At 58.4% G+C, this 21932-nt stretch overlaps 1 protein-coding gene across 3 annotated transcripts in view; it reads right to left on the bottom strand.

Annotated features, from left to right (window-relative positions):
• SPNS2 (SPNS lysolipid transporter 2, sphingosine-1-phosphate) overlaps positions 1-21932 on the bottom strand; it is a 39683-nt gene that overhangs the window by 1894 nt on the left and 15857 nt on the right. The window contains exons 3-12 of one of the 3 annotated variants that reach the window (XR_014793069.1): positions 11044-11180; positions 6222-6373; positions 5917-5983; positions 4466-4608; positions 4075-4227; positions 3760-3949; positions 3407-3472; positions 793-891; positions 547-710; positions 64-224 (exon numbers count right to left, since the gene is read on the bottom strand). Coding sequence is in view for 2 of the 3 variants with exons in the window: in XM_084862964.1 (XP_084719090.1) it covers positions 68-110; positions 547-710; positions 793-891; positions 3407-3472; positions 3760-3949; positions 4075-4227; positions 4466-4608; positions 5917-5983; positions 6222-6373; positions 11044-11180 (1214 nt within the window). In the remaining variant the exon portion in view is untranslated. Of the gene's footprint in view, positions 1-63; positions 225-536; positions 711-792; positions 892-3406; positions 3473-3759; positions 3950-4074; positions 4228-4465; positions 4609-5916; positions 5984-6221; positions 6374-11043; positions 11181-21932 lie in introns of those variants that run through there. The other 2 variants (XM_084862964.1, XM_084862965.1) reach the window with 2 other exon arrangements.

Below are 21932 nucleotides of genomic sequence, written 5' to 3'. Positions count from 1 at the left end.
GTGCTTCCCCTCTGATCCTCCCGCCCCTCCCTGAGCCCCTCTGCCTCCCTGGCCTGCACTCACCGCCTCAGACCTTCATGGATGCGGGTGGCATCACCAGCTCGTTCGCCCTGGGGGAGAGATGGGCAGGGGTCAAGGTGGCACATCAGCGGGGGCCGGGCCCGGGCACTGCTCTGGCACATCGAATCACGGGGGCCGGTTGACCGGACGTGCTGGGCAGAGACCTCGTCAGCCCCAGGGGGAGGTGGGAGAGCCCAGGGGTGGGGAGAGGAAAGAAAGAGAAGAGTAAAGAGGAGAAAGTCAGAAAATGAGAGGAAAAAAAAGGAAGGAGAGGGGTCCCAGCTCAAAACCATTAACCCGAGAAGACCCAAGCCCAGAACCACAGGCACAGCCGGTTCCCCACGGCCCCCTCGGTGTGGGGCGGAGGTTTGGGCGCAGGCAGCATCAAGGTCAGGAAGGCGGGAGCCCAGGGGCCAGGCCGCCCAGCCCCCTCCCACTCGGGCAGGGTGGGGCAGCAGAGGCGCAGGCCCGCCCACCCCCACTCACTGCTGCTCGGCCTTGTCGCGGTCGCTGAGGAAGAAGATGGCCGTGGCGAGGAAGAACATGCCGCCCAGGACCACGACGAAGGGGCAGAGCATGAGGGCGTAGCCCAGGCTCAGGAACTCCCAGAGCGGGGAGTCCTTGGTGCTCTGGCGGATCAAGTCGGAGATCTGTGAGGACCACGGGTGCGTGTCAGGGCGGGCTGGTTCCCAGGCCCGGCCCCCCCGCGGCCGTCCCGCCCCGGGCACTCACGAAGCCGATGAGGTAGGGGCTGCCAGCGTCGCCCAGCAGGTGGGAGGTGAAGCTCTGCAGGGCCACGGCGGTGGCCCTTCTCGTGGGGATGACCACGTACTGTGGAAGAGGCGGCCGGTCAGGGGCCAGAGGAGCCAGGCCCGCCACCTGGCCGCCTCCCTGGGGTCAGGACACTTCTGAGGATCCCTTCTGCCCTGGTGTCTTTCCCCTCAGCCCCTCAGCCCCAGGGCCCTCTGCTCTCCCCCAGCTCCCAGACCGGCTGCCTTCGACTGCACTACGCTCGTGGAGAGCCAGCTACCAGCAGGGGTCAGGGAAACTGAGGCCCAGAGGGCTGCACAAGGGTCAGGCAAGGCTGGGCCCAGCCCCTGACCGCTCAGCCTCCGGCCCTCCCCTCCCACCAGCCGAAGACCCACCTTGGTTTCTCTCCATGAGGACCTGGAAGGTCTAGGGAGGGGAAAGAAGGACCCCCCCGGAAGAGCCTGCGCTTTTACCCCCGGGCACCCTCAGTGCCACGTGCCTGGAGCTGCTGGGCCCAGGAACCCCTGTCAGACCACGCGGGCCCCAACCAGGTCGCAGCCCCGAGGCCGGGCAGGCCAAGGCAGGGAGGAGCGTGGGCAGACGGCAGCTGCCTCAGTGGGTGCCCTGGGCGCCTGCCCTCGGACAGTCTGCGGGAGCAGCCGCGGCGTCCACTGGGCACCCCATTACCGGGGGCAGGGAGGACACCTGGATCCGATGGGATTGTGTGGCCCCGTTTCCAACAATAGTCACATGGCCGTGACACTTGATAAAATGGGACACGATTTCCCTGGGACCCAAACCCTGTCAGCGGCTGGGGCTGCCCCTGGGGGCAGACAGGGAGGGGTCCTGCCCAGCACCACGCACACTGATTCCAACAGATTCCTCCTCCCTCCACTCCGCATGTGCAGTGACGCCCCCCACCCCACCCCGCCCCCCTGCCTGGCTCCATGATGAGGCACAATTGAGTAAGAGCCCCCTCCACTGCCCAGCACGCCCCCCCCCAAAGTCCCTGGTGCAGGTGAGAGAGGCCGCCCAGGAAGGCAGAGATGCAGGAAGCTGGTGGGCAGGGCAGCCTTCCTGGAGAAGAGGGGCTGGCAGGAGAGCAGTGCCAGGCGCCTCTGATCGCCTGGGCTGCCCCATACTGTGGCACCAAACCCTGAGCACCCCAGGGTGGGCCCACGAGGAGGCCTCAGCCTCCTGCCCCATGGCCAGTCCCTGCAGCTCCCACTCTCCCACCCCCACCCTGCTGGGCTCTGCACCCCTTCTCCCAATTCTCTCCTGACACTGACTTGGAGTCCAAGGCATAGGACAGGAGTCACCCCATCCCCAACCCTCACCACCCTCAGACTGCTGCAACCGACCAGGACCACAGCCCCGCCCGGCTGTACCCAACCTCGCCCGGGGACACCAGCCCCCGCCCCCACGCTCAGACGGCCCTTTGTCCCCGGCCGGCTGGTCTGGGGCCCATTGTTGGCGCTGTGAAGACGGCCTCTGTCCGCCCGGCCACAGCCCAGCCGCGGGCACTCAGGCAGGCACGCCTGGGACCCGGCTGAGCTGGGTGGATGGAAGCTCAGACCCTGGGGGAGGAGCGCTGGCAGGCGGCACCCCCTCGGTGCCAGCCTGGCACTGCCAGCCTCCCGGCCACAGACCTGAGCCTCCAGACTTCCCCTTCCCACCCAGGCTCCACATCCATCCTGCCGGCTCAACCCTCCGATTTCAGGCCCTCTCCACGCAGACCCCAACATCTCTGATCCCCCCCACCTCCAGGCTCACCTTCCCAGCCTAAATCCCCGATGACCACACACACCACCACCATCACCATCACCACACACACCACACACACACACACACCACCACCATCACCACACACACACCACACACACACACACACACACACACACACACCACCATCACCATCACCACACACACACACCACACACACATACACATACACACATACATACACACCACACACACACCCCACCATCACAAACACAACCATCACACACACACCACCACCACCACCACCACCACCACCACAAACACAACCACCACACACACCACCACCATCACCACACACACCACACACACACACACACACACACCACCACCACCATCACCATCACCACACACACCACACACACACACACACCACCACCATCACCACACACACACCACACACACACACACACACACACACACACCACCACCACCATCACCACACACACACACCACACACACATACACATACACACATACATACACACCACACACACACACCACCATCACAAACACAACCATCACACACACACCACCACCATCACCATCACCACACACACACACCACACACACATACACATACACACATACATACACACCACACACACACACCACCACCACCACCACAAACACAACCACCACACACACCACACCATCACCATCACCACACATACAACCACCATCACCATCACCACACACCACACACACACACACATACACCACCCCGAGTCCTGCAGCTCCTCCACCCCTGCCCTCACCCTCCCAGCTGCCCAGAGAGCCCAGAGGCCTGCCAGCGGCGGCGGTCTCGGCTGCTCACCATGAGGATGTCTGCGGTGATGGCCCAGTTAGAAAACAGCAGCGTCTCCCCAACGAAGATGCAGATCTGCCAGGAGAGACCGGAACAGCCGTCAGGAGGCCCCACACACACACCCCGTGTCCTCAGCTCGCTCCCTGCACCCGGGCTGCAGGCAGGGAGCCCCGACGCCTCCCAGCCTTCCCTGCCCTGCAGCGTGTGGCTGATCCAGATGCCCACAGCCGAGCCCTGGGCAGGCCCTGGACAGAGCAGGGGCAGCACACAGGAGCCTCCCCGGGGAGCGAGGAGGGCCCCGTGAATCACACTGCTGCTCCTGCCGGGCCGCCCCCCACCACCCTGACCCCCCAGGCACTCACATAGGCCCCCACGATGCTGCTCTTGGCGGCCACGAAGATGAGGCAGATGAAGATGGCGGAGCCCAGCATGCCCACGGCGCACACCAGCGGGTCGGCCCGCTGGGTCCGCAGGCGGCACCAGCGCGTGGCTCCTGCCCCCGTGACCACGCCCAGGAAGCCCGTGAAGCAGGTGATGGCCCCGAAGATGAGGCTGTGGGCCACAGGAGGGGGTGGGTGGGTTGAGAGGAAGGCCAGCGCTGGGACAGAGGGCTGGCACCTCTGCCGGCGTCCCTGGCCACCCTGCCGCCCACCTCCCCGGCCTGGGCCCGGCCCCACCTGTCCTTGGCCCCGCAGGGCGGGCTGCCGCACGCCTCTGCCGTCTTCTGCACGACCTGGGCGCGGTACAGGTACAGCGGGATCCACATGCCCAGGGCCCCCGTGGCGAAGGACACGGCCGACGTGGCCAGGGAGGAGAAGACGTAGCTGCGGCTGGGGAGAGGCCGGGCAGGGACACTGAGCGGGGCCCCGGAGGCCCCCTCCGCTCCCCGCTCCCCCCGGGGGTGGGAGGCGCTCTGGGCGTGCGGGCTCTGGCAGCAGAGTCACCACCACGTGGCCCCCATGTATGTCCCTCCCAGCGCCGCCGCCGGCAGGGGAGACAGCAGGGAGTCCAGGCTAGGTGGGCACCCCCTCTTCTCACCAGAACCCCCTCTCCCCCAGCAGGACTCACTTGCGGATCAGGGCCTTCATGTCTCGGAGCCACGAGGTCCGTGCCTTGAGCTGCCCCCCGAGCTGGTCGGCGTGGCCTCTCTTCGTGGCTGGGACCAGGACGAGGATGAGCGTTCCTGTGATCATGCCCGCAACAGGGGACACCTGGTGGCACAGGGAGCACCACGTTAGGACGCCAGGGCCAAGCCGGCGGGCGGTGTCTCTGTGGCACCAGGACGGGGAGCGCAGGCAAGTCACACCCTGGGCCCTGGGCTCCAGGTTCCTCCGGGTGGGCACCTGCCTGGCCTTCCCGAGGGGGCTGCTGAGCAAAGCCGCTGGGAATGAGGTCGGCAAAAGGATTGTGGGGGCTCAACCTGCAGTGTCCAGAGCAGCGGTGGGATGGGAGCGGGGCCCAAAGGAAGAAGGGAGGGGTGGGCGGTCAGATGGTTAGAGGAGGGAGGACAGGTGGCTGAGTATATGGACAGACATTTGGGAGGAAGAATGGATGGGTGAGTGAATTAACAGACAGGAAGACAGATGATGGAACGATGAATCTCTGGAGGGACGCATTAACATGGAAAAGCGGGAAGATGGCGGATGGCTGGGTGGGTAATGGGTGGATGGGAAGAAGGAAGAACAGGTGATGATGGACAGGCTTGTGGAAGGATGAGGGGAGAGGAGAGTGCCTGTGCACAGGGAGTCACATCAGCCCTGCCCGAACCCCAGGGTCTGGAAGACTTTCCCAGGCAGGTCCTTGCCCTGCGGGTCCCTGGGAAGGGCAGGCTGGGCACAGAGCACCCAGCACAGAGACCAGGGAGGTTAGCACTTGGGAGGAGCCCATGTGGCCCCAGAACGGAGGCTCGGGGCCCCCTGGGGTCTTCCCTGGGTCCTGCCCCGGGTGAGAACAGAAGCCCAGGCCCCAGCCCTCTCTCCAGATGTGGGGCCCACTTGGGCAGCCTGGATCCCGAGGTGCCGGCGCGTGAGAACAGGGAAACCTGCTCCCCGCACACACACTCCCACCCCCCAGGCCTGGAGCCTCTCCGTGCTCCCACTCCCATTAAGGAATTCCACGGAGGCTGCTTCCTTCCTGCTTTTGAGGAAAAAACACTTTGTCTTAGCTTCCTCTCCTCTGCGAGACTGGGGATCTCTGTTTCCGGGGCCAGGAAGTGGCTGCAGGCGCCCACAGAGGTCTTGTCTCGGCCTCGCCCTCGCACAGGGCCGGCGCGCTCTCGGCAGGAAGCGCCATGGTGGATCTGGAATTTCCTGACCTGCCGGAGAGTTCTCTGTCCCCTCAGCCTGGGGGCCCCTGAGGGTCGCGGGCCTGACTTGGGCTCTGCTCACACCTGGATTCCCCAGCGGAGCGCAGGCCTGCGGGGTGGGGAGCCCGGAGGCCCAGGCCTGCGTCCTAGCCCTGGTCTGTCCCTGGATCTCTGGGTGACCCTGGGCACAAGCTGGTCTGGGGGGTGTCCTTACCCGCAAGGCCCAGTGCCAGTCTCCGGCTGCCTGCTTCACGCTGGAGCCAGTGATGTAGCCCAGGCCGCTGCAGAGAGACAGGCACAGTCAGCAGGACAGGTGGGGGGCGGGGGGATGCTCACTGTCCACGGGGCAGGACCCCTGCCCGCCTGCCCGCCTGCCCCGGCCACCCGGCCACCCGGCCACCCGGCCACCCGGCCAGCCACCTGCAGACAGGCCCAGCGTTTCCCCAAGGCTGACCACCCGCATGTTCGGGTCCCCGAGGACCACACGTCAGGGAGAGGGGACCTCGCCTGGACCCTCACCTGCCCAGCGGGATGGCAAAGTAGAAGATGGACAGCATGAGCGTGCGCGTGTTCTTGGTGAACAGGTCGCCGATGATGGTGGGCGCGATGGTGGAGTAGCTGGCCTCCCCGATGCCCACCAGCCCCCGGGACACGACCAGCAGCCAGAAGTGCTGTGGGGGAGGGAGGGGCGGGGGATGCTGAGGACTGTCCTGGCCCTCGGCCTGGCTCATCCTCGGCCCCCACTTTGCCCCGCACCCCTGCAGGGTCCAGGCGCCAGGGGAGAGGTTGGAGCCCAACCCCTGCCTCAGCAACAACTACACCCTTAGGCCACCACTCTGGGCCTCAGTCTCCCGCTCCAGAGAGTGGGTCTGCCTGGGCCTGGTTGGCCCTGTGTTGAGATGGGACTTGACTCTCCCAAGTTGAGTGTTAATAGTTCTGGCTCAGATAGGCCCCCTCTGTCCTCATAAGCACCGTGAACAGAAGGCTGTGTTTTCACCACCACCCCAATTGGGGGACTTCCTCCCAGGGTTCTGAATCACCCCCCTCTGTATCCCCCCCTCCCCCTCCCTCACACACAAACACAGGGCAGCTGGGCTGGCCCTGGCAGCGCTGAGGAGCAAGTGTGAGTGGGGAGTGGGCAGGGCAGCCCAGTGCCCGGCGCTCCTCCCCGCGCACACATCAAAGGGCTCAGCCCCGCTGATCTGGGCAGGGTGGGGCCGTGCCAGCTGCCAGGGTCTGACCCCTTTGATGTGGACCGGTCCTCTCCGTCCCCAGCTGCCCAGGGCCTGAGAACCCAGCCTGGTCATCTTTCCCCGGCCCCACCCTGACCACCCATCCGGCCAGCATCGCCCACATCCAGCCCTCCTCTGGGCTCTGCTTCCCTCCCTCCATCTGCCCGGCTCTTTCCCGGTCCTCTCAATGAGTCACTGGTCCTGCTCAGCCATCTCCGCGCCCCTCATTTCTATAGCTCGTCACCCTCTCCACCCCGAGTCTCCCCCTAGTTCCTCACGGCTGCTGCTTTTCCTGGGGATCATCTGCCGACAGCCTTTGCCTGTTTTTTGTTGGACTGTCTTTCTTGCCTTGGCTTCTGTTAGCTTTCTGGGCATCCTGGGTAATGATCCTTTTTTAAATTAGTTTTTTTTAAATATATTTTATTGATTGTTTACAGAGAGGAAGGGAGAGGGAGAGTTAGAAACATCGATGAGAGAGAAATATCAATCAGCTGCCTCCTGCACACTCCTTACTGGGGATGTGCCCGCAACCAAGGTACCTGCCCTTGAGCGGAATCGAACCTGGGACCCTTGAGTCCATAGGCTGACACTCTTATCTACTGAGCCAAAGCGGCTAGGGCCTGGGTAATGATCCTTTATTACGTATGTCACAAATAGTGTATGGAGTTCCTCCATCCAGAAGCTTCATTTCGTGTTAATTTGAGAAGGTCGAGTCTGCTCATTTCTCCTTTAATAGCTTCCATCCCCAATGAGACGTGTTCTCCGGTGTGTTACGGTTGTTATGTTGTTATGTTATGAGAGTGCGACTGGGAGGGCTGTCCTCAGCCATTCTCCTCGGCACAGGAGCAGACAAACAAGCCCTGTCTGACCAGGGATCCTGTAGATCCCCACTCCTCCCCCCCTCTGCCCCGCCCCGTCCCCCCAGCTCACTGCTCTGTGCACTTGCTACTTGCACACCTATGTACCAATGAACAGCATTCAGTGTCCCGTGTGCTTTGAAAAAAATGACCATAAAAGGAACCATTCCATGAACCTTGTCCCACAACTTGCTCTTTCCCTCATTCTTATCTTTTAATATAGATCTAGTTCATTCTTTTGTGATTAGGACGTCTCCTAAGATGCCCTGGCTGCCATTGTTCAGTGGTTAGAGTGCCGGCCCATGCATCGGAGGGTCTCAGGTTCAATTCCGGTCAAGGGCAGGTACCCGGGTTGCTGGTTCAATGCCTGGCCCCAATCCGGGTGCATTCAAGAGGCAACCAAATGATGTCTCTCTCACATCGATGTTTCTCTCTCCTCTCTCTCCCTCTCTGAAACTCAATGGAAAAAAATATCCTTGGGTGAGTATTAACTAAGAAAAAAGTCTCATAAGATGAAGACACCCCATTTTATCTGGGCTTCCCCCATTCCTGGTCCCTTAGTTAGTCTCCCTTTTTTTCTATTTTAAGACTACAGCAAACATCCTCGCACGCACTCGTGTCCCCAAGTTGGAGTTTCTGTCTTGGGCATACACCGCAAAGCCAGAGGCTGGGCCGTGGGATTTACATGGCTAGAATTAAAGAGTCTCTATCCGTTTACACTCCCACCAGCAGCTGGAGTAACACGTAGTACTGCCAGCCTTTCTAATTGCTGCCAATCTGACGGGTGTGAAATGGTATCGCATTGTTGTTTTAATTAGCATTTCCAATTACTTGAGAGAGTAGAGTCTCTTCCTACTGTCCATGCCCATTGGGTATCTGTTCCTGCGACTGTCTGTCACTGTCCTTTGCCCGGGTTGTTTGTCTTTTGCTTGTTGATTTACAGTTCCTCATGGTTATAGTTTACTTTTTACTTTACTCTGACTTATCTGGAATTTACTTTGAGGTGTGGTTTGAAATACGGGCTATTTTTCATCCAGATGGACAGTCAGTTCTCCCGAAACCATGAGATGCCACTTTCAGCCTACACCCAGTTCCCACAGGAAGGAGGACTGCGTCTCCCGATCTCCTCGTCCGTCCCTCTGCCGTTTCAGGTAGAAGAGCCATATTGGATTAACTCACAGGGCAAGTCCCCTCTCGCTGTTATTTTTTACCACGTTCTTGGCTGTTCCGAGGCGTTTTCTCTGCCAAATTAGCTTCAGAACCCTGTGGGACTCGGGCTGCGCTTGCAGTGAATTTATAGAGTAATTGGTGTGATCTGTCTGCTTCTGTCTCTGCCTCTGCTCATCTTCCCTCCCGACCCTCTCTCCTCTACACACCCGGAGGGGGCTGAGCCCCGGCTTCCTGGTCCTGTCCCAGACATAGCACCAAAGATCAGAAGACCAGGGGCCTGGCCAGGGCAGGACACGGCCCAGCGAGGCCCTGAGGTGTCTGGTCCAGCCCCATTTCCTACTGTGGGTGTCAGGTAGACACTACGGCTTAGAGCTTTCCTGAGCCTGACCGTCCTCGGAAGCAGCCCATGAAGCAAAGCTGTATCCCCAAACCTGCTGATTCCCTCCACCCTCGATCAATGTAAATCTGACTCACCGTGTCCTTCTCCACTCTCTGCACTGCCCTCAGGAGGAGGCCCAGGCCCGCCCGCCAGCATCTGAAGCTCTTCTTGACTCGGTCCCTGCCTTCCTTCCAGCCAAAACACTCCTTCCCTCAATTTCTGACACACCCCACCATCTGCGCCCATGGGAGTGTGCTCCTTCTGCCCATGCTCGCTTCACCAAAAGGCCTCATCTCCCTGACCTGCCTACCTGCCTAGCTCAACGCCACCTCGTCCAGGAAGCCTTCCCTGAACCATGGGTTTTAAGAGGCTGCACTCCTTACATTGACTCCACTTCACACATCTTGGAGGCCCTACACACGGGACCTTCTGCCACATCCTCCCACCCCAGCTCCCAAGGACGGGGCCAGGGTCTCCTCCTCTGTCCCCTAAGCTGCCAGAGGGAAGATCTGGTATTCTCCCCTTCTCTCTCCATCTCCCTCCGCTGTCACCATCAGGTGACTGTCCTTCCTCCGCTGAACATCCCCAGTGATGGGGCACTCACCACCTCCCAAAGCAACGAGTCTCCCTTTTGGAAGAAAGAGTCAAAGGAATGATCTACTGCGCACCTGCCATGGTCCAGGGCCTGGATACTCATTAGCTTAGTTATTTCTCACAATAGCCCTCTAAGTTCAGAAGTATTATCCCCATTTTAGAGGTAAAGAAACGGAGGCTCAGAGAGGTCAAGTAAATTTCCCCAGATCACAAGGCTGAGCGGGCAACAGAATCGATACAGTCAAACCCAGAACTGTGGGAGCCGAGCAAGAAACATCTCCCTTATGTTGAAGTGAAGCTGGCCTCCCTAAGACGTTGACTAAGGTGACCAGACGTCCTGCTTTTGGCGGGACAGTCCCCATTTTGAACAATTTGTCCCGGGACTTTTTGAAAACGCCGCAGGACGCGGGACAAATTGTTCAAAATCAGGACTGTCCCGCCAAAAGCAGAACGTCTGGTCACCTTAACGTTGACCCAAGCAGGTAGCTGGCCATCACACTGCGGGAGGCCCAGGCAGGGGCAGTGGCTCACCCGTGGTCACACAGCAAGATGCTGGAGGGGCCGGGACCAGAACCAATGGGTCCCGACTCCTAGTTCCCTGTGTTCCTCCAATCCGCCCCCGATCAGAAGCAGCTTAGAGAGCCAGGCTGCCATGCTGGGCTGTGGGTCCCTCAGTTCCGGCCAGTGTGGGGAAGGGTCTATTTGCAGGGCCAGTTTCTAAAAATCCCCAACCCTCACCCCCCATTACACTATTCTTGGAGGATACTATCTGAGCTGGAGCAAAGCGGCTGAAACCCCGTCTAGAGCAGTGGTCGGCAAACTACGGCTCACGAGCTACATGCAGCTCTTTGGCCCCTTGAGTGTGGCTCTTCCACAAGATACCACGGCCTGGGCGAGTCTATTTTGAAGAAGTGGTGTTAGAAGTTGTTTAAGTTTTAAAAATTTGGCTCTCCAAAGAAATTTCCATCATTGTACTGTTGATGTTTGGCTCTGTTGACTAATGAGTTTGCCGAACACTGGTCCAGACTAAGACGGGTCACGCAGACGTACCCCCTGGAGGAACAGACGGGACACTCGGGGCAGCCGGGCGGGCGGCCGGCCAGGCTCACCTGCTGGGAGATGAAGGAGCTGGAGAACGTGACCGCCGACCAGAAGAAGATGCCGCAGCTGAGGATCACCTTCCGGTTGAAGCGGTCGCCCAGGTAGCCGAAGATGGGGGCCGCCACCATGAAGCTGCAGATGAACACTGTACGGGCAGAGGAGGGTGTGAGGGCCGGGGCAGGGCCCTGCACCTGGACCCCCTGCCCACACCACCCAGCTCGAGGCCGGAGCCCAGGAGACAAAGCTTAGCCTGGGCCTGGGCCTGGGCCAAAGGCAGCCACCCCAGAGACGAAGCACATGTTAACGGTAAACGTTCATGATGACGGGAAGTGACGGGAAGCAGCCTCAGGCGGGCCTGGGCCCAGGGCGACGGGAAAGGCCCTCTGGGTTCTGGTGATTCCACGACCCTGTCCTCTGTGCAGGCCCACGACTCATCCAGCTGTAGCGGAGCCTTTGGGTACTTCTAAGACAGTAATGATGGCCTCCTCGGACCGTTTCTGTATGCCAGGAGCTGCGCGAGGCCTCACCACACAGCCAGCCTCCTGTGGATCCTTCCAGCCCGGCCCACCTCGCAGATGGGAGACAGGCTCCGGGAGAAGGGAGCAGCCCAACGGGGATTTGATCCCGCCTGCCTGTCTCCAAAGCCAGCGGTCCTGATGTTGGCCACACCGCCTTCCCCGTTAGACTTGGGAAAGAGGGGCAGGGAACGACCCAAGGTCACACAGCCAGTCAGGGCAGGGCTGGGCCAGAACTCCAGGTCCCACCCCTGACACCACACAGCCCCCTCACTCCCTGACATTTGGAAACACTGTGATTCATTTGTTCATTCATTCATTCATTCATTCTTTTTTTTTATCAATAGGTATTTTTTTTAAATATATTTTATTGATTTTTTTTGCCCCCCTCCCTCCCATACATACCCTCCCTCCCCAGAGTTTTATGTCCATTGGTTGTACTTATATGCATATACACAAGTCCTTCGGTTGATCTATTATCTCCCCCAATTCATTCATTCATTCATTCGTTCATCCATCCATCCACCCAACAAGACAGGCAGCCCTAGCTGGTTTGGCTCGGTGGATATAGCGTCAGCTTGGTTTTGGGCTCGATCCCCAGTGTGGGGCATGCAGGAGGCAGCTGATCAATGATTCTCTCTCATCATTGATGTTTTTTTCTCTCTCTCTCTCTTCCTCTCCCTTGCTCCCTGAAATCAGTTTAAAAAAAAAAAAAGTTAAATAAAAGAAATAGAAGGGTCAGAAAAAGTGACATCAGATCTGGAGGAGGAGAAAAAAACAAATCACGCATACATTAGGGCAAAAATGGCAAGTACGCAGGCCCTGGGGCAGGAGTGCGCTCAGCGTGTCTGAGAGCAGCAGAGGCCAGAGTGGCTGGGACAGGAGAGGCAAAGCGGGGACCGGCCAGCTGGGTGCCGGGCGGCCTGATGGCCCATTGTGAGGCCGTGGCGTCTGCGGGTGAGAAAGGAAAACACGGGACGATGCTGAGCAGAGTGACCTGACCTGGTTTTGTTCCTCCAGAACCAGAGAAGGGCAGAGCCTCAGAGGGCTCCGTGGGGATGCCAGTGCCGGTGGTGGGAGGGGTTGGAGGTCCCAGGTGGGACAAAGAGGCCAGCAAGCAAAGGTAGGCTCTGGGTCAGCAGGCAAGGCAGCCCTCCCTTTGCCCACCCTCCCCCGGAAGTCAGTCCCACAGCTGATGGGCAGATGGCCAGACAAAGGCTGGGAGAGGGCAGACAAGGTGGCCAGTGACTGGCCTCTGACACCAGGCTGAATGTGCACATGGGCTGGGCTGCTCCCTCAAGACCCCAGGGAGGCTGGGCTGGAAAAAGAGGAAGGGGGAGGGGAGGAAAGAGGGACGGAGGTGAACTAGGGGAGAGAGGGCTGGCTGGAGGGCATGACGTCTCTTATCCTAGTGAGAACAGGGAGCATGTATGGGATGTGTGGGGGGCATGTTAATCTCACCTATGTGTGACTGGGACCTTGGGCATAATCCACATAGAGACGCACAAAAGTGGGCGCCAGTGGCACACTGCCCGGGTTCTGAGTCCCAGCTGGGTGAGCCACGCAGGGCACAGCCTCCCTGGGCCTCCGTTAGCGGTGTGCTGGTAAAGGCTGAACAACTGGCTCTTCTGAGGTATACTGTTGGCCAATTCCCACGGTGTAAATACTCCCGCCCTGGCTGATTTCAAGCTACCCATGTGATGTCCCTGTTCCACACAGCACTGTATATACAGTAATCCTACCAGACAGAGACAATATAAGTAAGTAGCTTTAAGAACACAGATAAAACATAGTAAAATAATTAAGTGACAGATTGTACCTAATACCTTGGTGGTTTTTTGTAAACACGTTTTTATTAATTTTTTTATTATTATTGGGGGGGGGGTTGTTAATCCTCACTTGAGGGTATTTTTCCATTAATTTTTAGAGAGCACGGCAGGGAGAGGGAGAAACAGGGAGAGAGAAACATCGATGTGAGAGAGACACATCAACTGGTTGCCTCCCGCACACACCTGGGCCAAGGCTGGGGATGCAGCCTGCAACCAGGGGACATGGCCCTGACCAGAATCAAACCCAGGAACCTTTAGTCCACAGGCCGATGCTCTATCCACTGAGCCAAACAGGCTAAGGCTGTTTTTATTTATTTTGGAAAAAGTGGAAGGGAGAGGGGGGAGAGAAACATCAATGAGAGAAACATTGATCAGCTGCCTTCTGCACACCCCCTACTGGGGATGGAGACCAAAATCCCCAGGATTGTCCTCTAGGTGCATGGGACGACGCCCAACCAACTGAGCCACCCTGGCCGGGGCTATTACCTTCGTGGGTTTTTATTTTTTATTTTTTTTTATTTTATTGATTTTTTTTTTTTTTTTTTTTTTTTTTTACAGAGAGGAAGGGAGAGGGATAGAGAGTTAGAAACATTGATGAGAGCCGAGACCTGTTTGGCTCAGTGGATAGAGCGTTGGCTTGGGGACTGAAGGGTCCTGGGTTCGATTCTGGTCAAGGGCATGTACCTTGGTTGCGGGCACATCCCCAGTGAGGGGTGTGCAAGAGACAGCTGATCGATGATTCTCTCTCATCGATGTTTCGAACTCTCTATCCCTCTCTCTTCCTCTCTGTATAAAATCAATAAAATATATTAAAAGAAAATTGCAACATCTTTGATTAAATGATGAAAATGTAAGCTAACAAGAATATAAAAAAAAAGAAAGAAAGAAACATCGATGAGAAAGAAACATCGATCAGCTGTCTCCTGCACACTCCCAACTGGGTAGGTGCCTGCAACCAAGGTACATGCCCTTGAAGGGAATCAAACCTGGGACCCTTGAGTCCGCGGGCTGACACTTTATCCACTGAGCCGGTTAGGGCTTACCTTCCTTTTTAATACTGTTTAATTGTAAGTTTACGTAATTTAGCTTTTAATAATTTAAAAACCAGCCCCAACAATTCCTGAAAATCTAACAGTTGACCTTTAGGCGCAGGTCTAAGTCATTTCCATTTCCTCGTCTGTACAAGGAAGATAAAAGGAGCAGCTCCCCAGTGGCTCTCCGCAGAGGATGAGATAAGGCTTGTAAGATGCTCCACGCCACACCCCACCCAGTCCACACTGGGCCCTTGTTTAGATTATTTCCTCGTCTCCACAGAAAGCATTTTTCCTGCTGGACCGGTCTCCCAGGCCCTTTCAGAGATCAAACCAGGATACGGGCAGGAAGGAGATTCCGATCTCATTAGGACTTACACACGTCAGTCAGCGGGAAGGAGAAGGCTCCCTCTGAGCCTGTCTGTGCTCCGTGGGGAGTGAGCAAAAAGAATCAGAGTGGGCACGGCACCCTGTCTGGTCCCAGGGGGCAGAGCCCATCTGTGGCTTGCCCAGCTTAAAGGGCTAGCATGCCAGCGAGCCAGCGAGGAACGCCAGCTCCTGCCAGGATAATCAAGGGACGCTTCCTGGTGATGTCAGTGCCGGGCATTGAAGGATGCATAGCAATGGGCCATGATGATCCTACTTAAAATATAGCCGAAACCGGTTTGGCTCAGGGGATAGAGCATCGGCCTGCGGACTGAGAGGTCTCAGGTTTGATTCTGGTCAAGGGCATGAACATTGGTTGCGGGCACATCCCCAGTGGGGGGTGTGCAGGAGGCAGCTGGTCGACGTTTCTAGCTGTGTTTCTCATCTCATCTGTGTTTCTAGCTCTCTATCCCTCTCCCTTCCTCTCTATAAAAAATCATTAAAAAATATATCTTTAAAAAAAAAAAAAAAATATATATATATATATATATATATATATATATATATATATATATATATATTACAAATCTTATAAGTGGTCCTGTGTAACAGTAAAGGAGGCACCATGCCTATTGTTATAATAACCTCAGCTATCATGTATGGGGAATTTATCCTAGGCAAGGCCCAAGGATGCACCCTGGACATACGCACAGGTTATCTCATTGGATTCTCACCATTGTCTTCATCGCACAGAGGGGGCAACAGGAGCTGAAAGGAGTGACGTCACACATCTGGTGTGTGGCCGGGCCAGAATTCAAACCCCATTTGTCTGACTGTGGAGTCCTTGCTCTAAATCACACTACAGACGGTCAGGCTAGGAAGGGGGTGGTCCCAACTGATGTTCCCGAGGTCAGAGAGAGTGCAGGGTGTATTGGGGACCGTGAGAAAGTGGGTCAGTCTACGGCTGAGGGAGCGGAGGAGGAAGCAGCGGGAGATACGGTGTGCAGCGAGGATGGGCCCTGAACCCTGGGACCAGGCTTGGCGTTCGGTCAGCGGGCAGCAGAGAACCACAGCGCACCTCATGCTCCCCCTTCACGGGCGCCCTGGAAAGCCCCCAAGTGGGTGGAGAGGGGCTGAAGGGAGTGAGCAGGGCCTTGGCCAGACCCCGCCATCCTGGTCCATCCCCACCTGCCTGCCTCCCCCCGGCTTTCTGCCTGCTCACCTGGGTGGGCAGAGGCGCCCTGGATTGCAGGTGCACCCCGACTGCAGCAGGTTCTCCCTGGCCCCACGCCGGTCCAGCCTCTGAGGTCACCAGGCACCATCCTGAGCTTCACCGTGTCTGTCCCGTCACAGCTGAGGCCACTGATACGTGGGGGGGACTTGCCCAAGATGATACTCTGACCCTCCTGACCCTGGACTCCCTCTCCCCTCAGTGCCTTCCCTTGGGGACAAGGGGGTCCAGGGTCAGGAGGGTCACAGTGTCATCTTGGGCCAAGTCCCCCACAAACCAGTGGCCCCGGCTGGGAAATGGGAGACACGACCCATCTTTGCAGCCCTTCCCCTGCTCTGCCTGAGGCGGGGGAGAGCGGGGGTCCCGGGCCAGCGGAGGGGGCTAAACAATCACAACAGGCACAGGAGGAAAATGCTGCTGGCAGAGGAAGGGCACAAGGCAGGGCTCCAATCGGGCCAGCAGGGCAGGCAGCTCTGCTGCAAATAAAGACCAGCCCGGCCAGAAGCTTCCCTGTGCCCCACCCCCACCCCACCGTCTTTGTTTGTTTCAGGAGAGCTTTCTGGGCAGCCCGCCGCCCCACCCCAGCTCCCCTGGGCTGGCTTTCCCAGCAGCTCCCGCAGGAGGACATCCTGTGGCCCTGGCTGGGGAAGCCCTCACTCAGCTCTCACTCAGCTCACGTGTGCTGAGCCCACAGGTCTGGGACAATGGAGTGGCCAGCAGGGAGCCGGGGGGTGGGGGGGGGGGGGGAGAGTAACAGGGCCCTGATGGCCAGGGAGTAGAAGTTGTGGGGAGGAGTAAGGGTTGGGGGGAGTAGAGGTTGTGGGAAGTAAGGGTTGGGGGGAGTAGGGATTGGGAGGAGTAGGGGTTATGGGGGGAGTAAGGGTTGTGGGGAGTAAGGGTTGTGGGGAGTAGGGATTGTGGGGGGAGTAGAGGTTGAGGGGAGTAGGGGATGGGAGGGAGTAGGGGTTGTGGGGGAGTAGGGGTTGGGGAGTAGGGTTGTGGGGGAGAGTAAGGGTTGGGGGAGAGTAGGGGTTGGGAGGGAGTAGGCTTTGGGGGGAATAGGGATTGTGGGGGAGCAGGGGTTGGTAGAGGTTTTGGGGGGGAGTAAGGGTTGCGGGGGAGTAGAGGCTGGGGGGAGTCGGGGCTGAGCTTCACCAGCTTCCAGTGGGATGGCCAGGCCCCCTCCTTCTGAGTCACCAGGAAGGAGGGCATGGACACCATCTGTAAGGGCTGTCCACCCCACCGCAGTTCAGGGGCTCAGGGTGCTGGCTGAAAGCCTTCTCCCTTGGGGTACAAGAGGGACCAGCACCCAGAAGCTCAGGACAGCCCCACTGAGGTCTCTGTGCCCTGGCAGGCCACCCCGGGACCCACCACAGGCTGCTGAGCCATCCTCAGTGCACATGCACCCCGTCTGACCTCAGAAGGTGGTCCTAGAGCAAGAGTGGGCCAGGTCTGAGCTGGGAGCCCTAGCTCCCACTCTGCGGCCTTGGAGCATGCACCCAGCCCCACCTTGGCCCGGCGGAGCCAGGACTATTTTTACGAAGCCCAGATCTGGCTGACCTGTCATTTGGAAAAGATCCGCCGTCCTCCACATCCTGTGGGCAGGGAGAGTGCTCGGGCAGCATGGGGTGGGCAGGGCCAGGCTCTGCCTGTGGGATGTGGAGGATGGCCGCCCAAGCCAGCCAAGAGGATGGGAGGACCCAGACAGCCTGGACCCATCAGTGCCCGGAAGCCACCATGCCCAGACTTCCTCCTTCACAGTCTGCTGAGGACATAAGCCTGAGGTGGGCCCTCAGGCCTCAGGAGGTCCTGGGGAGTAGCCACAGGGGCTGTCCAGCTTTGCCTTCGGAATCAAAGCAGAGGATGTCACTACGGTGGCCAAAGTGGGGAGGGGAGCAAGGCCAGAAGGAGACGCAGCCCCAAAGTAGATGCGCTGTCTAGTTTCAGTCTGAGCTGGCTCTTCCTGTCCCCACTCCCCGCTCCCCTTCGCCACCCCACATTCCATCCTACCACTGCCTCGTGACGCCCCAAACCCCAGGCCTGAAATGCAGTCCAGCCTCCTCCGCCATCCCTTCCCACACTGGTCCCCGGAGTAAAGATCCTGATGCACCTGCCCAGCCCCAAAACCTCCTCTGGCTCCCCACGGCCGCAGACAAAACCCAGATGCTGGTCACCATCAGCCCCTGCCTGTTAGCCAGCCCCTCCTCCCATCCCCCACACTCAGCCAGGCCGCATCAGCCTTCACTCTCCCCCTCCGAGCAGCACATATGCCGATTTCCTCAGCTCCGTCTTCCAGCTTGCTTATTTCCTCTTCAACTGGGTCTAGTCTACCTGCTAAGAACGCTAATTGTTACACTTTTTAATTTTAACCATTAGATTTTTCACCAGTAGGATTTAAAATGTAGGTCTTTTCCACATGTCCCTGTTCTTTGGAAATCAGGTGCTGTTCCTGTCTTATACATTGGACGCTTCCCTGCAGAGCTCTGCACGCTGAGTCTGCCTGGTGTTCAGGTCCCTCCAGGAGTTCTGCGGTTCTCCGGGAGCTGGTTTTCCCATTGTCTGGGCCAACTGACTCCCTCCCTCCAAGGTGGGCGTCCTTGTGTGCTCTACCCACTTCACATTTGAGTGTGTCCTCAGAGGGAATGGACCCCTGTGTGCCAGGCAGGATCTACTTTCCCAAAAGAGCAGCTTTGCACTGGCCTCTGCTGGGTTCTTGGAAACATCGGGCCCACACGGGAAAGGCAGGGGAAGTCTCAGAGCTGCACAGAGCAGGGGCTGGCGAGGCTCTGCCTAAAGCCGGAACCAGGAAGGCGATGTCTCCCACAGATGAGAACACTGCCTGCCAGCCTGGGGGTACAGATTGGCATCAGGGAGCTGCCTGGCTCTGAGTGGAAACCAAGCTACCCAGCGACACGAGAAGCCACTTATGCACTGCCCACCCCTCAGAACAAAGTATCCCCGGAGCCTGGAGACACCTGATGAGTCTGGATGATGGCTATACGGAGGGTCCTTGTGCCGTTCTCTCTACACTGTGCGTATATTTACATTTTTCTCATAAGAAATGTTTACATTAGCTCAGCTTGTATGGCTCAGTTGGCTGAGTGTCATCCCATGAACCAAAAGGTCATGGTTCGATTCCTGTCGGGGCATATGCCCAGGTTGTGAGCTTGGCTCCCCAGTCGGGGGCGTGCAGGAGGCAGCTGATCAATATTTCTCTGGCATTGATGTTTCTTTCTTTCTCTCCCTCTCCCTCTCCCTCTCCCTCTCCCTCTCCCTCTCCCTTCCTCTCTCTGAAATCAATAAAAATGTATTGTTAAATGTTTACATTACAAATACTGCAAGAAGCTTCTAAGACACATTGTCCCAAAACACTCTGCAGCATTTGGCTTTAATACCAGCTCCACTCCTGTGTTTGAGTTGAATTTCTTTGCCCCTGAAACTTTCCTGCTAGCTTTAGCTTTCAAGCTCCGCGTGTAATTTAGATGTTTCCTGGCATCTTCCATCCAGCGTGGAGGGGAATGGAAAGCTTCTCACATCCACGCAAGCTGGCAGACTGAGTCGACCGTCTTTCCCCTGAATAAATTCTAACTCATCCTTCAAAGCAGGGTCTTCAAACTACGGCCCGCGGGCCACATGCGGCCCGCAGAGGAGTCTGATCCGGCCCGCCAGGTTTTTTGGGCAGTGAGCGCAGCCGAGGTGTTACAGTAGGAATTAGTAGTTCATATAGTCCGGCCCTCCAGCTCTCTGAGGGACCGTGATCTGGCCCCCACTTTAAAAAGTTTGAGGACCCCTGCTTCAAAGCCTCGCTCACATGCCTTCCTCTGGGAAACTTCTCCACCTGCCTCCAGGCAGAGCTGGGCCCTCCTGGCCCCCAGGCCTGAGTGGAGACTGGATGTTTGCTGTTCCCATCAGCGGAGTAGACTCCCTGAGAGCAGGCCCCCAGCTCAGGGCCTGCCATGCAGCTGCCTCTTCGGGTGCAGGTTAAGGAGGCCCTGATTTCCCAAATAGGGGGAGCCAAGAGCTAGGTTTCTGGAGACTCAGGGGTCAGCTCTGAGCGAGCAGCAATCTGCAAGGGAGCTACAGAAAGCGGGCTTTTCCCAAACCCTGTTCATGCCCTGCTCCCAACCGGAAATCGCAGGGGCAGGCCCAGGCCTCACCCTAGCCACATCCCAGCAGCCCCTGGTGCCCAGAAACAAGCAGACAACCGGCTCTCAGCCCTGGCCCTTTGATCCGGGCAAGCACCAACACCTGGCTGGCGCCCTCCACCTGTCTCCGACCTTATCAGGGCTTGGGGAAGAGACAGGTGCCTGCGGCCCAGGCAATTAGGTGATGTGCCTGGGTGCCCACTGGGCCACATCCTGGACTAGCTCACCTGGCTTCTTGGCTCCAATGGCCAACGGGGTGAGGACACTCTGGGAACCGTCCCAGGTGGGCTAGGGGTAAGTGTTAGGGTGAGGGTCAGGGCATAAGACTAGGGGGTCTCTGAGAGTGCTGGGACTCTCATCATGGCTCCCGGCCTCCCCCATTTTCTCCCCTCTCCCACCCAAACACTGAGAGCCGGCCTCTCAGACACCTGGGACAAGACTCACCAACCCAGTGGCCCTCTGTGCTCCCTCCCCAAGCCAAGAGGACTGTCTATGCAGAGTTCCAGCTCCAGGCCTGCTACTGTCTCAGCATGAGACCTGAAGCAAGTCACTTCCCCTCTCTTAGCCTCTGTCCCTGCATCTAGAAAGTGAAGCTGTAGGAGGAATAATCAAACGAGAGGATGCCTATGTGATATTTGTCCATCTCCGGCCAGGTCTCCAGGGATCGCAGGGACAACCACGACTCCTCTCTTAGCCAAGAAGGCAGCCTGGGACATCACTGTGGCAGCACTACAACCCTCACAGCCCTCCTGCCTGCCCGCTGGGTGGCTGCCCTGGCCTGACCTCACTAGTGGGGCTGAGTGGAGAGACGGGCAGAGTCTGGTTCTGTGTCACTCAGCAAGGCCAAGGCCAGGCGGGGAGGAAGCTCAGCAGTTCCCAGTGACTAAGGGCCACAGAGGGGGGTCTGGTGGCTGGGCTCTCCTGCCCTTTCCTCCCCAGCTCAGCAGCCTGCTCCCTCCCATGCTCCCACCTGGCTTGAACTCTCTAAGTGCAGAGCCCAGGCTGAAGGGACCTGTCCCAGACCCCAGTGCATGCTGACTTACTCTGGCCCAGCCAGGGACACCCAGCCAGGGCCAGGGGAGGGGTTTGGGCTCACATTCTGGGTGGAGGTGACATCTGCAATGGCAGGTACCTTAGGAGGTGCTGGACCACACAGCCTTGCCCCTTGTCACTATGTTACATCGTAGGGAGGAGCCCGGAGCTATCACAGCCCCCTCTCTCTGAGCCCCAAAGACCCCAGCCGGTAGCCAGGCTGTATGAATTCATTGTTCGACTGGAATGCCACCTAGACAGGTCAGGCAGGTTCCCGGACAAAGCCAGCTCACTCCACCCCTCCCCCCCGGGAGAGCCCAGACAGGGGTAGGGGTTCACAGCCTGGAATGCAGACTATGGACTCCCTCCCATACATCTGACTGGGCCTCATCGTCAGGCGGACCCCTGGGCCCTGGGCCACCAGAGCCAAGGGGGCCAGGCCCCCCAAACAGCAAGGATGGGATGCAGTGCTGGCCCTGAGCCTCGGCCCAGGTCTGGGGGCCTGTGAGAACACAGCCAACATGGTCACAGCCAGGGAGAGGGCCAGGGAGCCAGGAGCTCAGACCCACCCGGGCCATGCAGTGGGCAGTGGGCAGGGCAGGGACAAGGGAGATGAACCCTAGAAGGAGGGGCCAACAGGCAGGGGTAGTCGCTTAATGACCTGCCACCCTGCCCTGGCCCAGGGGCTCAGGCCCTGCCTCCCCAAAAGTCAGAAGGTCCGGGGCCTCAAGGGAGCCGGGGCCAAGAA

This window comes from Pipistrellus hanaki, assembly GCF_964339955.1.
Source record: "Pipistrellus hanaki genome assembly, chromosome: 16".
NCBI classification, from domain to species: Eukaryota; Metazoa; Chordata; class Mammalia; order Chiroptera; family Vespertilionidae; genus Pipistrellus; species Pipistrellus hanaki.
This window is presented reverse-complemented; position numbering and strand designations above follow the sequence as displayed.